Genomic DNA, 16,185 nt, shown 5'->3' with positions numbered 1-16,185 from the left:
CTCGTCCGCTGGGCTTGAGTTACCTTGTTCCAAATATACGCGCACCAACTTGAAGAGGGTTGCACCCGCAGAGTTTTTATGAACACAAACAGCTGCTAACCTCTGAGGGTTCCTTTCAACTACCCCCCCCCCCTCCCCTTCAACCTATTTTGCCCTCATTTCTTTGAGGCGCTCGGCCTTAATGTCAATCTCAACACGACCATCGCATTAAATAAACGGAGCAAGCAACACTTCTGTAAGGTCACTTCTTTGAAAGCCACGCGGGGCTACACCGACAGTCGGCACCGTGAAATGATTAAAAGTCGGCGTCGCCTCGCCTCTCTCCTCTTTGGCCATGCGGTGCTTATTTGTGTAATGCTGAGAGAGATGTTTCTATTGTTATAATGTTCTATACAGATTTGCTTTCACAGCATTATGAACGTTGCAACGGCGATATGAAATGGCAGGCCAGAAATTAAAGGTCACCAAAGGTTAAACGTTGATACATTTGACTTTAAAGCCTTTTCCGAAGTGTCCACATGTCATTCTGCCAACGAGGGAGAGGATATGAAGTGGTGACGCTATCGGCTCCAAACTAATGAAGCGAGCGTGCTCTTTGACACATATTAGCAGTGTCATCAGAAACTAACCCACGCTAAGTCCTGCTGACCCTGAGGGTGTTATCCACTTTATACCAACGAAGAAGAAATCTAACCGGTGGCTCAGCTCCCGAGATCACATTATCAGACTGAGGACCGGTCCAGCCAGACGGGAGGTGGAGCTCCAATGGAAAAAACGGGGTTTTTGTAATTGAATAACACAATAAATAAAAGGGAATGGAAATATGGCATATCTTATCCTGCAGGTTATAAGAGATATTGGAGACATGAAGCGGATGTTGGTCCAGTTAGTTTGTAGCACTGATTAAAGTCACTGAGATTTAGAAAGATTGCATTAAATAGTCAGATGGGGGCAATAAACAAGTGGAGTAAAAAAAGAAAGATGTAACCTTGTTTTGAAGGCGAGAGGTTAAATAATTTGAGCTGCGCTCCAAAGCGCACACATTTTCTTTTCCTTCCTGCTGCAGCTATCGTCACATACGACTCTCTCATAACATGAACCTCGCTCAATGTCTGCTGCGCAAAGGATTGTGCGTCAAAATAGCTGGCAAAACCCATACTGGCATGCAAAAGGCAAAAAAATAAAAAAAAGTGCCCGGGTTGTCGCCGAGCATCCTGGTGTTTTTAGCATGCTGCGTTTGAGAGCCTATGAATTGCTACATTTTTTATTCTGGCATACTAAGTAGTATGGTGAGAGGGCTGTTTCCTGTGCAATGAGAGGCTGTTAGACATTTTGGGTGCACTCCCTTTTAGTTTTAGCTCCAGACAAAAGCATACCGTCCGTTCATCTGTTTTTTCTTCTTTTTTTGCCAAATCGATGCAGTAATGTGAATATAGTGTTATTATTGATAAAATGATGGCCTGAACAGAGAAAACAGTTCTCGTAATGAACTAGAAGTATCCGTTTATGGGACACAACCATGGATGCAGTTAATGTAAGTAAAAAAACACCCGAAGATCATTGTTCAACAATTTTATAATCGGTTTATGATCCACATAAGAATAACAACTATAACAAACATTTTTAGCAAGTTAAAGGGAAAGGAGTTTTATGTAAAAAAGTAGAATAACTTTTACTTCTCCTCACTGTTGGTTCTGATTATGTAAGTCATATGTAATAATGTACTAAATAAGCTGGGTGAAAATACTTATTTTTGACTATTTTTTTCAAGAGCAGCAGCAGATCTGTAGTTACAAGTTACTACAAAGTGAGTGAGTCCAAAGATCACACAGAAAAAAACTTGGGATCAATAAAAGGTTTACGAAGAGACGTTTCAAACGCCCCTGTAGCCTCTGAATGCACCACTGTGCTACAAGTTCATCTGGGTGTCCCCCCACAGTCCTTAGTTCTTTCTCAGCTACCTGGAGGAAGGGGAGGGGCGAGCAAAGTAGGCTCCTCCTCGTCCGAATCAAACTCCACATTCTGGTCTCTCACCCACTGGCCACTCCGGTCCTTCAGCCAGCCATCACTAAGAAACAGATGAAGCCCGATGAAACGAAAGCCCCCATGTTGGTACAAATATACATATTTTAGTTATGGCGCACAACGTCAGCCAGACCAACAAAACCACAGTCGGTACCTTTTCAGTTTTATGTAGTGCTCCAGCTCGCTCCTCCTCTGGGGGGTTATAGGCTCCGCTTCCTGCGTCACGGCACCATTCGCTCCTTTTCTGTCTTCTGATAGATGTGATCTTTCGTCAGCTACACGCACACACACACACACACACACACACACACACACACACACACACACACACACACACACACACACACACACACACACACACACACACACACACAAGCACACGCGCACACACACCCCCAATTAAAGCATACTGGGAGCAGGGTTCCACTCAACAAAGTGTGAACATGAAGGATTCCTTGTGGCAGACTTCACCTGCTGAGGTGTTCTGTGATAAACGGTTTGAAACTTTGAATTGCTGACATGCTTTTTTTGGTTCCAATCCCGTTTCACTGGAAGAGTTGTTGCTGATTTCTGAGCCAGCGCTCAGCGACCCCTTTTCAGATTTCGTGCTGGAAAAGAATGATACATTTATGTTATAAAAACAAACAAACATTGTGTTTATAAAGTTTTTGCGGGACTTTATATAAAAACACACTCACCTTGTTTTTGTATGGCAGCTGTTATATGGTACGGTCTTTAATAAAGCATGATGTGTAAGCCTCCGTGTTTGGGCCAGTAAAGGGGCCGAACAGGAGGGTTCCTAAAAACATAAACAAAACACTGGATGTGGAATTGTAGACGTGTCTCAAAAGCCACAATATGGCTCAACGGTCTCAGTCTGTTAGTTCAGCTCATTTTGTTTTTCTCCAAAGGACGATTCCTGGATCTTCTGCAAGTTGGATGATCTGACTCGACTCTGATCTGTTGGTCCAGAAACAGCTTTTCCATACAGCGATGTGCACCTGCAAGCGTTTTTGCCTGAGAGTCGACTGAACAGCAACAGTTATAGTTACCAACCTGCCGCGTGTCTTCAGCCTGGACGTAGTTTTCATGGTGCCTTTTTGTCCTTTCGTTCTTCAGTCGCGCTTTCTTGCCATAGAATGCTTTTAATCCTGATGACATGCAACACAAAAAAAAAGAATGAATACATATTCTGCGATGCAATACACATTTGCCATACCGTAGTTGTCTAGCATCATCAGCGATGCAAGCCAATAAATTAGTCAGCTTCATGCTAATATTGGATTCTTATGGTTATATTTTTTGTATCATTGTTACAAAGTGAGTATAATTAATTGTCTGCATTAGCTATACATAAATACATAGATGTTACATCTATGTCCGGTAACAACAGCCTATTGATTGTCTGGTGTACAGATTGTAAAGCCCTCTGAGGCAAATTTGTCATTTGTGATTTTGAGCTAGAATAACACAATTGAATTGAATTAATAATAAAATTACACTGTAACCACTGCTGAAGCATATTAAGGTTAATTTGGATGTTCGTCAATTGTAGCTTTCTTATTCCTTTGAAGTACGTTGGGGACATAACGTCCAGATGATGTCCAATATCTTTCTCAGAAGCTAAATCGTCAACAAAATAAAAAGGCTGAAAATTATGCTAGACAATCATAGGAACACGTTGCCAGTTTCAATTTATTTACATGTATTGTTTACCGTTTTTTATTGACAATTTATGAACTTGTACACTTGCAATTGTTGAATAAAGAATACAAAAAAACACTTTGCCCACAGAATGACTTCCGGCATGAAGTAAACATCCTAAATGGTGACGTCTCACCTTCCAGATGCCTCTTTCCGTTCCTGTGGACCGTCAGCGTGTCGACCGTATCAAACACGGGACGGTAAGAACACACGACGCACGTGTATCTGGAAACAGAAAAAAAACAACCCAGAATGTCAACACATGCTCATGTGTGACTTCACAGCCACTAACAACTAACAACACGTGTCATTTCACCTTCCGTTTTTCATAAGAGCCGCTTCATCTTCTGGTATAAAATGTGACAGAAGGTCAGCTACGCGACGTTTCTGAAACACAGAGACAACAAGGCTGGCAGAGTCGACCCACTACAGATGGTTAATGCAGTTAGCTAGCAAGATGCTAACCACAACATTATGAATAAGTTTCTACACTATCTTCTACAAAGGCTAAACAAGCAATATGTTACCTTAAGTATGTTCAGTTGACTCTTGTCATCGCCTTCCCGTTTAAAAGACATGACTGTTACGGCTGACAAGAAAGCAGATGTCAATAACAGTTTAGCTTATCTGCTAAGTTGTTGTTTCTTCTTCTACTACTTAATCTTCTTCTTTTTCTTCTTCTTTAGGTTTTTACCGGCAGTGGCATTCTTAAGTTGCATTACTGCCTCCTACTGGATATCCTGCGCAAAGTCATAATAGCAGTGTGGCGTTCCTGGTCAAAAAAAGGAAATGGGGAAAATACATTCTTCCCGTTTGAAAAACACGTTTAACCCCAGTTTGTAGGTGGTAAATTGTTTTGATATAAGTGTTTGTAGTGATTGCCGATTTCTTATTGTTTCTCTTAATTTATAGAGACATAGAAACCACGACAGATTATAAACTAGGCAAAGCCATTATATTCTGTATTTGCTTGCTAAACCATGAAAAGTTAACTTCAACATATATTTTAAATTTACCGTAATTCTTGTGTGTCTAACGCTCCGAAAACGGTAAAGAAAACAGGGGAAATATCCAAACGCCTCGTGGCAAATGGATTAATAACTGTTCACGGCCTCAATTAGTTGCGGGCATTCCAATTATTTGAACGCAACGCATGTGACGGCTCATGGGACCGGTGACGGAACTACTCGGCAGTCATGGCAACATATGGCAGCCAACCGAGCGCGATAGACGTGAAGCTATCAGCAACTTTATCAGCAACTTGTTAGGTGTTTAGCTGAGAGACAGCGAGGAGATACGAGTTGATGGGACTTGATGCCAAGTATGTCGCCAGCTGCCACATCGTTTCGACGGGTAACGTTCGCAAGACAAGGGTCGTAGTGTTACGACTGTCGAAGTTAATTAACGTGAGCGAGGTAATTCGTGACCATGTCCGGGGAGCGCGCCCCTGCGCCCGCCGGAAAGAACGGCCTACTTTGCGGGAACCGCAGCAAGTCTTACGGGAGTTTGGTCCGGTCTCCGCTGTCTCCGGTCCGACAGAGACGCGTTGAGCACAACATTCAGCCAGAGGACACACTCCAAGGCCTGTCCCTGAAATACGGAGTGTCTGTGAGTGCTATTTATGTCTGGGTCTATTTTATTTTTTCATTATTATATTGTACTATGTATTATTTGCTATTTTCTGTGGTTTAGAATTAACACTAATTGTTGTGTGGGGAGAGGTAGAAGCTTCATAGTTTAAAGTTGGATATCAACCAATCGTCAGAGCACGACAACGCCACCTCAGGAATTGCACCTAAAGATTAAGTTTTGCCCACAGTATTCAGGACTCAGAGGACACTCAGTTTCTTATGCGGAATCAGGTGTAGACGTGGTTCCAGTTCAAAACCATTCTGTATTTTAACCACAGAGGTTCACAGATAATATTAAATACAAACTACTTATAAAAGAGCCTTTATTTAGAAAAAAAAGGGGTGTACGACTGCCACTTAGCGGTAGCAAGGTGGACCAGTGCAGGTGAGGGTCACAAAAGAAAAGAGGCACCCTAATCACACGTGCCCAAATTTTCCCCACTGTGGCATTAGTAAAGGATTCTTAATATATATATATATATATATATATATATATATATATATATATATATATATATATATATATATATATATATATATATATATATATATATATATATATATACCACGTTTGACTTCAGGGAGGGGAACCAAGGAAATCCTCGTCACATTTATCAATATATACTAAGTATACTACTTAGAATATATATTAAGTGGAATTTTATTATGTTTAGCTGTACGGACCAGGAAACAATTCCATTAGCGCTCAAGTTTCATTTTATTTTTTTTAAGTGAGATTCTGTCAAGTTTGAAGTTCCCCATCTTCCAGATGGAGCAAATCAAGAGAGCCAACCGGCTGTACACCAACGAGTCGATATTCCTGAAGAAGTCCCTGTCGATACCTGTGCCGTCAGACCTGGACCTCTGTAGCAACTGGGTGGATTTGGTTGCGGAGGATGTTGAAGAAGAGGGCTCCGGGAAGCGTGCCTCAGCGACAAACAGGGTCACGGGGATCTCCTCTGAGAGGAAGCCAAACGACGGCAAAGAACGGCCATCGGACCTCACTCCAGTGGACTTTTTGAAAAGGTTGGACGGCTTGATAAGTCAGTCCAAGCAGGCTGTCACCAAGGGATGCCAGGACGCAGAGAAGAGGTAACTCACTGCTCGTCTAAATGGTGACACGCCAGTGGGACTAGTTTTTTTTAATCCTCCTGTAACTTCTGAATACATGCCAGTTGCTGCTGGCTGTAGAACAAGTCAACCACTTTGGCTCCTCATCGTTTTAAACTGCTTCCAGCACTTCTAGCATCACATTATGCAACTTACTAATTTAAAATGTCAATAGTTGTTGCATGCAAGTGTAATTTATAAGAGCTCTGTTATATATTCCAGTCAGACTCAAACTACAAGAGGAAGAGGTGCTCTATTAAAATATGACTGACTGCTGACTGTGCTAATCACATTAGTCATCTCATCATCATCATCTTCTTCTTTTTCTGTTCGTTCTTCACAGAGTTGTTGCTATAGAAGCTGCTTGCAGCAGCGGGACATCGGACTGGCGGCCGCTTACGAGGTCGCAGAGTGTCAGTTTGTCGCCCAGAGTGCAACAGCAGCAGACATCGTACGTGGCCGTGCCCCTGACCGTGACCAAGCTTACCAAGAAACTGAGAGACCGGGAGGATGAGATCTTTCAGCTGTGACGCGTTTGTTCCCGTTGCCTCACTCTGCTCTTTAAAGGAACCTCCCTCTCAGAAAGCCACGTCATGAGGGTTCGTCCTGCAGGACGGAAGAGATCCTCCAGTAATCCTATTGCCGTATGGACTTGAAGCTCAAAAGGTTTATTTTAATACAGCTACATAATATAGACCTATATTTATAGGAATTTACACTGGTTTTTAAAATATTTTTTTTTAGCCTTCTTATTTATTTGTTGACACATATTGTAGGTCAGCGGTCTCCCAACAACCAGCTCTACCTTTTGAGTAGTTGTTTGAGTAGCTTGCTAAATGTTGAAAGAACATATATTATTATGATGCAATGTGCATGACAGAAAAAAGAGAGAAAGTTGTCAGTCACAGGCTCGTTTAGTCATGTGACTCTTCATAAGCTCAACTCCACAAGTAGTTTGAGGTTGACGCTCCCTCGCAGCCTGGTACTGCTGCCAAGTTTTCAGCCACGGCAAGAATTTGAATTTACGTTCACTGAAATCCTAAGTTATCTCTTATTACTGCTGAATAATTTACATGTAGCCAATTTACATGTAGCCATATAAAAAAAAGGATTTTGGAGCATCTTTTGACAAATCTTTATTATTGATATGCATTCTTTTTTTCATTTTGTATAGTTCATTTTAGAATATAAGAAATGTATTGATCCCATGTTTCGTATGTATATGTGTGCCGGCACATAAACAGTTGACTCTCAAAAGCATATTTCAAAACACCTGTCTGTAACTTTATAGTTTCCACTAACTTTCCTCCGTAACATAATATATTAGCTAAACTCAAAATTATTTGACTTTTCTATAAGGTACAGTGTCCGGCCCAGGCTTGATTTTCTTTGTCTTTTGTATGATGAAAACCAAAGAGTAACACCTGTCCTAATTGCAGCCATTGTCTGTGATCCAATAGCCAAAAAAACACGAATTACAGGATTAACATTTCAGTCAAGTTGTTGTTGTTGTTCATCATCACTAAAACATGTTTTGAAGCGGCGGCTGCAAAGTGTCAGTGTAAGTAATGGTCTCCTGTGGCGGTCATTTACTTTTATTACTGGCTGCTTTTGTCTCACTGTAATTACAGTCTGTGAGCATCGTGTTGACCACCAGGTGGCAGCGCAGTATTACAGTGGCATTGCTCCCTCATCTGCTCTCCTCACAGCTGCTTGAACTCCTCCTCATACACCACATCAGTAGTTCATATTGAAACATGTCAAGGTCTCAAGTATTTACATGAGATGACTGTTCATTATCTAACATAACAGCTCATATAGTCTAAACCGGTTTATATTCAAGTTTGGTTTCTGTGAGCTTTGTCTGAATAGACAAATACATTACAACAATACACTTTATATATCACCTATAAACACTAACTTGAGGAATAAGTCAACCGACTGCGCTATCCCACGTGTCTTATGCTGCCGGTCCTCAGCCGCATTAAGACCAGTTTTGTCCGACAGAGTCTTGGAATGCGTCTGCCCGTTGATCTCCCAGTGTCTGTGTGACTCTACTTTATTATCATTATTGTTCGAAGGTCATATTGTCCCTTCCTCCACCATCTTGTCGAGTCCTTTGCAGATCCTGGTGAGGTTGGGTCTGAAGCTGGGCTCGTACAGCTTGGTCAGGAGCTCTGGGTCCGAGTAATGGTTGAAGACGTGGTTGATGCGGCCGTGAGACTTGGGGGTGAGGTGGCTGTTGACCAGCTTCAGCAGCAGATCCCTGCAGCTGGTCAGGAGCTCCGCCATCACCGTTTTGTCAAAGGTGAAGTCCACCTGCACCAGAAACACAAAGCGAGAACGTTATCAGTCGGAGCTTCAGCACCAAATATGTGTATTTGACAAAAGGGCGCCATCGAAAACGCAGACGGATTCATGAGTTAGTGCATTAACCTAGCATTTTATTAGGATGTCTGCACATCATGAAATAAATACTTACAATACAAAAACTAAAACTATTTCTATCTTTTACACTTTGAGGCCTCAATCACACTTTTAAAAAAAACAACAATTTTTAGATGCGCGAGTTAAATGTGCAGTGTCACACTGCACGTCACTTGGCCCACTACTTTACCATTAACTTCCTGTTTTGGTCCTGGTGGATATGGTCGAGCTGGCTAGCTAAACGTCGTTGGGCTTTGATGAAACTCATTATCCATTTTACTCTACGTTGTTTTACATGACCTTCTTGGCTGAGTTCTGGCTGCCATACATCCTGTTTGCTGAGAGGTGAACACGTGGACCCGTACCTCGTAGAAGCTGATGGCCGTCATGGCCCCCTGGTGCAGCTTCTTCTTGAAATCCGTGGCCACTCCCAGCTCCTCCGTGTTGAAGCGGTTGTTCCTGAACAGCAGGCCGATCTTCACGGCGATCTTGATCAGGTCTTTGATCACCTTCTGGGCCTCCGTCTTATTCCCCGAGTACTCCTTGGAGACGCGGTACAGCTCGTCCAGGATCTCGCTGGTGGTGTCGTCGATGAACATCTGGACGGAGCTTTTGGTGGCCATGGAGCTGAGGATCTTCTTCTGCGCCCTCAAGGCCATGTCCTTGGAGCTGAAGGCGTCCATGGTGGCCTGAACTGTGAGGGAGAAGGGCAAAAAAACATTGTTCAAAACAGTTGGGTGATTAAAACTGCAGCAATAAATGTTATGCGTTGCTAGTTTCCAACATTAGGACTAGAGTAGTGTTCCAGAAAGTTGTTCTTTATACAACAAGTGTTGCTGGAGTTGTACCAGAAGTCCCACTGCGCTAATCTATGGCTGACATGAGAAGAATTGTATGTCAAATTTGAAAGAAAATGGAACATTTGTAAATCCGGCTTTTCTCTAAATGGATTATAAGACGGTTGTGTTTCAACCAACATTTTGAATTAGCCTCTTCCTGCAGATGGAAAGAAGGAATTGGAACGCTTGCATGGGTTTTTTCCTCCTCTGCATCAATACAGAAAGTGCTACATGTAACATGCCCACTCGACTAAAAATAAGGAAGATATTAAAAGACACGGTCTGAGAAGAAGCGGAAGAGGAAGAACAACGTTTTTTCCGTCTGGTTGCCGCTCTCTGGCTGGCACAGTGGCGAGCAGCTCTAGCGGACGAGCTGGAAGTCAAGTGGTGCATTCGAGGGCCAAACGTTTGTTCTTATGGAAGCTGGACAGGACGACGTATGTTCACTTGCATCATCCACGCGTCCCAACACGTCCTGGGATGTTGAAAGCGGCGGCGAACCTTCCAGACACTACTTAGACTCCTCTCGCCTTCGGATTGTGACACCATCCAGATGTGTCACACAAACATGTCGTGATGCAACCGTTCAGTCGGAGCTCAAACATTTCTTCATTTGGGGAAATAAAAGTACCGACGCTGAAAAATACAGCACACCGTGTCGAATTTGAAACACTGCCTTCGTGTAACGTTGGTTCCAGTTTGTTTGTGTTTTCTTTGTATCTGTCGTGCACAAGTGCCGCCAAAAGGGAAAAGCACCACACGAGAAGAGTCTCTGCAGAGGCTTTTAATTTTTCCACAGAGACTTTAACCACACCTAGTATCCATCACAGAGCAGCCCCCGCGGGAGGTCATCAGCATGCATGCTGCAGGCAATGACACACTACAAAATCCACTGTTTATCTTCCACTGTCAACACAGTTTGAATTAATTCCTTTTTAATTGCGTTTAATTCCCCCCTTCCTCCTCTTCCTAATCTCTAACATGAAAGCCGACATATTCGGAGTGGATCATTCACAGAGGAAAGCCACGTTTACGTCTTTTATTCAGCTGGGGAAATTAGAGAGGAAAATAAAGGCCGAAAGGATCAGATTAACATGACTCTGACAATAGATGAAGCTAAAGTGTGTCTTCGTAGAGGGCTTGGCGCTTGTTACAGCCCCAATCTCACAAACGCATGGAGAACAATGCGCGTCTGGTTTACATTCTCCTCTCCCACTGCTCCTCAATCCACAAAGACGTACAGTATTTCTAACGTGCATCGGTGCCACTGGGACTTCCGTGCCTCCTCTCCCACTTCCTGTGTCATCTGGCCTCGCTTTCACACACGTTTTTCAGTGTTCAAACAGGCACCGAGCATCTTTTAGCTGTAACTTTCAGTGCACTAACTCCCACCTCTGGCCTGTGTGGACAAGTACTGCAAGAGGAGCAGGAAGGCTGCATAGCTGAGGCAGGTCCATGCCCGCTTCTCCCAGATTGCATCAGTGGCGGGGCTGCAGAGATCACGTGTTTTTGTGAAGTTAGCGTCGCACTGGTTCCATGTGGATCCTGGTGCTGCTGCCTCTTGGCCAGGTCATCATTGCAAATGAGAATTGGTTCTCAACTGATTTTACCTGGTTAAATGTAGGTCTAATAATAATAATAATCCATTTCTACGAAGGCTAAAGTTATCCTTTTCTTGCACTGGATTTTGGATTGTTGCAACAAAAGAAGGTTTGTCTTTTCCTTTAGTTTGTACTTACATGTTTTCTTTCAGCTGCTAATGCTTAATCTCTGCAAACGATGGTTTTTGAAGCGTGAATGCAATCGGCAGAAGTGAAAAGCTGACGTTGGGCTGTAAACACAGTTTGAGTGTATACACGCGACTGTAACACGGGTCTGGTCGATGTTTCCTCGCCTCCTTTAGCCACTAGTTAGCAACCGCTACCTTCCCAATCTCCGGAGGGGCATGTACGGACGTATTTCACATCGCAGATGGGTTCGATCTCTGAACCTCGTGGTAATCCCAGACCTCATTTCAGGCATCGAACCAAAAACCCCTCGACTGAGACGAGTTAACCAGAAGGTTAACAATGCTAGTTCTTTGCAAGTTCTTTTTTTTTCTCATGCCTGCAGCACTCTATGGGGATCTTAATTACTGGCCTGGGGTCTTACAGTTCCTGTGTTATTGAAACACCCGGTGCATTAGCATTAACAGCATGTTGTCCGTAAGCTGTCAGCTAAATGGTGGCCTCACGGTTGCGTTGATGTGTTTCTCTCCCGCTTGTTAATATTGTCGATGATTCACTGTCAGCGACCTGAGCGAACAAAAAATGAAAAGAGATCTCCTCGAATTAACGATCATATCATGCAAATACGCAGCGCTTTCCCCCCCGTGCCCGATGTGCACCCCCGATTCCCAGCATGCGACATCCATAATAAGCATAACATTTACTTTTTTTGTTTAGTTTTTTTGTTAATAGGATGTCTCACCGGGTTCCATTTTACATGCACAGCCATTCATTTCCACCAAGTGTCACATTTTCTAATAGCTCGCTTTGTTCCAAAAGCTTGGGCTTCCCCGTGGGGAATTAAAGAACATTCATTAGATTAATTTCCCTTAACGACGATGATGGAAGTGGAGCCGCGTGATGGCTGTTTCAGATCCATGCTTCAATCTCGTTTATTTTGCTCAAAAAGACAACAGGGATTTGAGGGACACGCACAGTGTGTCCCCATCACCCATAGTGGGACGTGACTGGAGACCGCCGGCCGCTTGGCTCCTTCTTTTCTTTCTTTCTTTCTTTCTTCTCGTGGCCCTACATTGTTTGTTTTATGCAGATCCACAAGCAGATTGAGGCCGCTTGACAAAAGCGCATTGCCATGAAACCACTTTTCCGTTAAGGGGTGTCGTTCAGTCGGTCACATCAAGGACGCTTTCGATTGCTGAGCATCAATTTGCTGGTGCAGATGAGTTGAAGGGGGCTTTTAAGCGTCGCCTCGTCGTTGGCTTCCACCAGCGAGTGACTGCATTACATGTTCAAGTGTTTGTTGCCCCCCCTCTCATCCCCTCCCCCCTCAATGCCCACTGGAGTTGACGAGCACCTGTAAACTGAGTGGGATCTGAACCCATTAGAGGGGCAAAATGCAAGACAACAGAGGTGGAAATATCCGGAAACAGCCAGGCGAGGAAGAGTCCTTTCAACTCTAGTTTAATGGACAGTCAGAGAGAGAGAGAGAGAGAGAGAGAGAGAGACAGAGAGAGAGAGAGAGGGTGCTTATTGGTGGAGCCATCCTGGAAAGCAGAGAGGTAAATATTTAGCATTCCTCAGATGACTCCGGCATTGAGCCTCAGCGTCTGTGTGTAACATGTGTGAACTTGTGCATGTGGACGTGTAGTTTTAGAGTAAAAAAAGTGGCTTCTGGTAGTTGTTTCTTGCATCCAGGTGTGTGTGTGTGTGTGTGTGTGTGTGTTTCTACCCTCTCACAGGGCTCAGGGTCTGACTCATGAAGCCCCCTTTTGATTCCACTGATCAAAATGTGCCTGCCGCTGTTATTAGAGATCAATGCCATGAGCTCTCCACAGATTGACATCCTCACTGACTTTCATCACCTGGGGTTGAGCAGAGTGGGGGCGAGGAGGGGGGGGGCGGGGGCAGCCTTTTATCAGATTGAACAATGGGAATGTTCTGTTAAAAAAACCTGCACACACACCAGTCAATTTGGATGAAAACAAGCAGGCCATTGTTGGAAGGTTCTCACTGAGCTACGAGGCTGGTTGTAGTTCATGCTGGCAGAACCATTTGTAGTTTCTCCTGGTGATGAACCAAAGACAATTAAAGGATACATACTGCAGGGTTTCTGTGCTCGGTGAGCGCTGTGTCAGGGTGAAGTGCCACTTCCGCTCTGTGTTTTGAACCGGGGGGAGGCTGGAGGTTCAAATGTGCCCGTCTTTTTTCTCTCCTCAACTCTGATTTACTTTAGTCTCATATCAAAGTCTTCATGCGGATCTTTAGGCATTTGGTCGATGTCACGGGTAGTTTTGCTGGTGGACCTCTCTTCGTTTGACAAATCATACTTTTTAATAGGACACGAAAGTATTTTGAAATCCTCAAAAAGACACATATTGCACATTCTCTCTCTCTCGCTCTCTCTCTCTCGCTCTCTCTCTCTCTCTCTCTCTCTCTCAACATTGCACAACCTTATCCAGATAGCCGTTGCTCAAACGGGAAGCGAAACAGAGAGCCGTTGGCTTCAGCGACAGAGAGCCACCAGCCGAGGCCCTCAAGATAGGATCCGTGCCTCGTATCTGAGCTACGACGAGAGAGACATCGCACTCTTCCTCTCTCCCCCTCTCCCTCGCTTTATCTATGACTTTCCTTCCAATCACAGCAGGCCAGTGAGCGAGGGAAAGGTCCACCGCCTCGAGATTTAAGTTGAGCAAACAAAAAGCGTGAGCGCAACATCTGTGCTCGTTCCATGTCACCCAGCTCAAGATGGGGAAGTGGAGAGAAGTCAGACACAGTTTGTTCCAATCCTCGTCCGTCTCTTCTGGGTTGAAACGCTCTTAATGTTTCCACCAACAACAAAAAAATCCAAAAAAAAAGGAGGAACATAACACTAATCTGGGCCTAGAGGATTATTATTACTAATTATTTTCTTCCTTTCTGTCACATGAACACGGCAGTAGTTCTCTTACCTCCTGGTCTGTCAGATAGCTCTCTCTCTCTCTCTCTCTTCCTTTGCTCTGTCTCTGGTTGACAGCGTAGGCCGGGTTGATTTAATTTGATCCCTTCATCTTCTCCACGAGCAGAACCAAAAACCTGAAGAGGAAAAGTAGCCCTCCTGTGGCGCTTCTGTGAGTGCTGCCACCCTGTCTTAAGATAATGTTGAGTTGTACTTCCTTGAGGAACTAAATTGCTATGACACACCCCTTAGTGTGTGTGTCTCTCTCTCTCTCTCTCTCTCTCTCTCTCTCCCTCTCTCTCCCTCGCCTATCTTCTGTTTGCCTCGAATATTCAAACTCTTCAGAACTTTCCTCTCTTTGCTCCTCACCCCCTCGGCTCTCTCTCTGATTTCGTCCGTCTCTCCTCTCGCTGCTCTCTCCTCGGTATTGCTGACATTGTGCCTCTGCTTGTTCTGACAAGTGAAAAGCCCCAGAAAGAATTTAGCAATAATCCAGGGATGCAGCCGGTTGAAAAGGGGAGTGGCTCACCCCCCCTCCCACCCCCCTTTTTGTGTGTGTGTGTGGTTGTGTGTGTGTGTGTGTGTGTGTGTTCACCTTCGCTGGAATGCAGCTCCTGTCAGTGCGGCCCGAGCAACACGTCCCTCCCCGTGTGTCACCTATTCAGGGTAGCATGAAAACAATGAGTAGCCAGCCAGGAGTGTGTCTCCGTCTGACACACACACACACACACACACACACACACACACACACACACACAGTCACTGCCAGCTGACTGCACTGAAACTAAACACTCCTACCAACCTGTGGGGCTTGTTGATGTAAAGTTTATGGACAAAACGCAGCGGAAACGTGAGAGCAAGACTTTGTTTCTGTTGTCATATCTTATGTGTGCTTTTGTGAGGACGTGTTGGATCTTAATCCGGTACGGCTAATTTATTTGTCCACTAAAAATGACCGTAACACAGGGGTCAGGTGAGGAATTATTGAAGTCAAATTTGCAATTATAAATGAAAGCTTTGACAGCATTTAAAAAAGTCCTCTCTCGACATAACATGGAGACCCGTTTGCACCGGAGCATAATTAGGTCTCTATTACGTACTATATTGTATTTATGAGTAATATTATTTTAATATAAGCCGGTGTGAGGCGGAGCCTTGATGTGATACTTGAGGGGGATAACGGCAGTAAATGTGAGTCACATGCAGACTTTTCTTACGCGCAATAAAGGCTAAAGCTGTATGTTTTCTACCGGTTATTAAATTCTGTCAGCCTTTTGTGTGTATTAACGCTTTAGATGCGTTTATGGTGCGTGCATTGACACGTTATTGCCGTGAAGTTTGGTGTCAAATGCCAAATAAACCTCAACTAACTGCAGAAAAAACGATCAACATTAAATCTCATTGTCATCATTAGGATGCAAACCAGTGCACTTTGTCCCATTTTTATGGAGTGGTGATTTTTCATTGTCGTCGCAGACAAGGCTAATAAAAATCTGAAGGCTAATATCACTCATATGACAGGAGCTTTTTGTTTAAGCTGGCCGCCATAAAACTTATCAGTCATTTCAAAGTCTCATTTCAGTGAAATCCAAATACAGAGACCCATATCGAGCCGTGTCGTTCCCAACAGAGCGACACGACGGAAAACAGCGATTCACTTAGAAACCAGGAAGTGTGGCCTTGGTTCTTGAGCTGTGTGTTTATCTGAATGGCAACCAGCTGTGTTGAGGGGGAGCTGCTGGCTGACGCTCCGGCCATTCAAAAACGAAAAAGAAAAGACCCGTCCA

The 16,185-nt window shown here is 44.0% G+C and overlaps 3 protein-coding genes across 3 annotated transcripts; 1 reads left to right on the top strand and 2 right to left on the bottom strand.

Moving 5' to 3' along the window:
• Nucleotides 1–1,453: 1,453 nt before the first annotated feature.
• Nucleotides 1,454–4,380, bottom strand: scnm1 (sodium channel modifier 1). Its single transcript, XM_068570226.1, has 8 exons — nt 4,257–4,380; nt 4,046–4,116; nt 3,866–3,954; nt 3,082–3,176; nt 2,724–2,824; nt 2,497–2,633; nt 2,180–2,300; nt 1,454–2,068 (listed from the first exon to the last, which is right to left on the bottom strand). Exons 1-8 carry the CDS (start codon nt 4,305–4,307, stop codon nt 1,954–1,956), a joined length of 780 nt encoding a protein of 259 aa, XP_068426327.1. The 5' UTR covers nt 4,308–4,380; the 3' UTR covers nt 1,454–1,953.
• Nucleotides 4,381–4,678: 298 nt separating this feature from the next.
• On the top strand, nt 4,679–8,376 carry lysmd1 (LysM, putative peptidoglycan-binding, domain containing 1). Its single transcript, XM_068569619.1, has 3 exons — nt 4,679–5,337; nt 6,130–6,452; nt 6,814–8,376. Exons 1-3 carry the CDS (start codon nt 5,158–5,160, stop codon nt 6,998–7,000), a joined length of 690 nt encoding a protein of 229 aa, XP_068425720.1. The 5' UTR covers nt 4,679–5,157; the 3' UTR covers nt 7,001–8,376.
• Nucleotides 7,599–14,597, bottom strand: tnfaip8l2b (tumor necrosis factor, alpha-induced protein 8-like 2b). Its single transcript, XM_068569620.1, has 3 exons — nt 14,412–14,597; nt 9,263–9,591; nt 7,599–8,789 (listed from the first exon to the last, which is right to left on the bottom strand). The coding sequence occupies exons 2-3, from the start codon at nt 9,578–9,580 to the stop codon at nt 8,553–8,555; spliced, it is 555 nt and encodes a 184-aa protein (XP_068425721.1). The 5' UTR covers nt 9,581–9,591; nt 14,412–14,597; the 3' UTR covers nt 7,599–8,552.
• Between the last annotated feature and the right edge of the window lie 1,588 nt (nt 14,598–16,185).

The sequence above is a fragment of the Clinocottus analis genome, unplaced genomic scaffold (assembly GCF_023055335.1).
Source record: "Clinocottus analis isolate CAN_PGR_092001 unplaced genomic scaffold, fCliAna1.0.p SCAF_9, whole genome shotgun sequence".
NCBI lineage: Eukaryota > Metazoa > Chordata > Actinopteri > Perciformes > Cottidae > Clinocottus > Clinocottus analis.
This window is presented reverse-complemented; position numbering and strand designations above follow the sequence as displayed.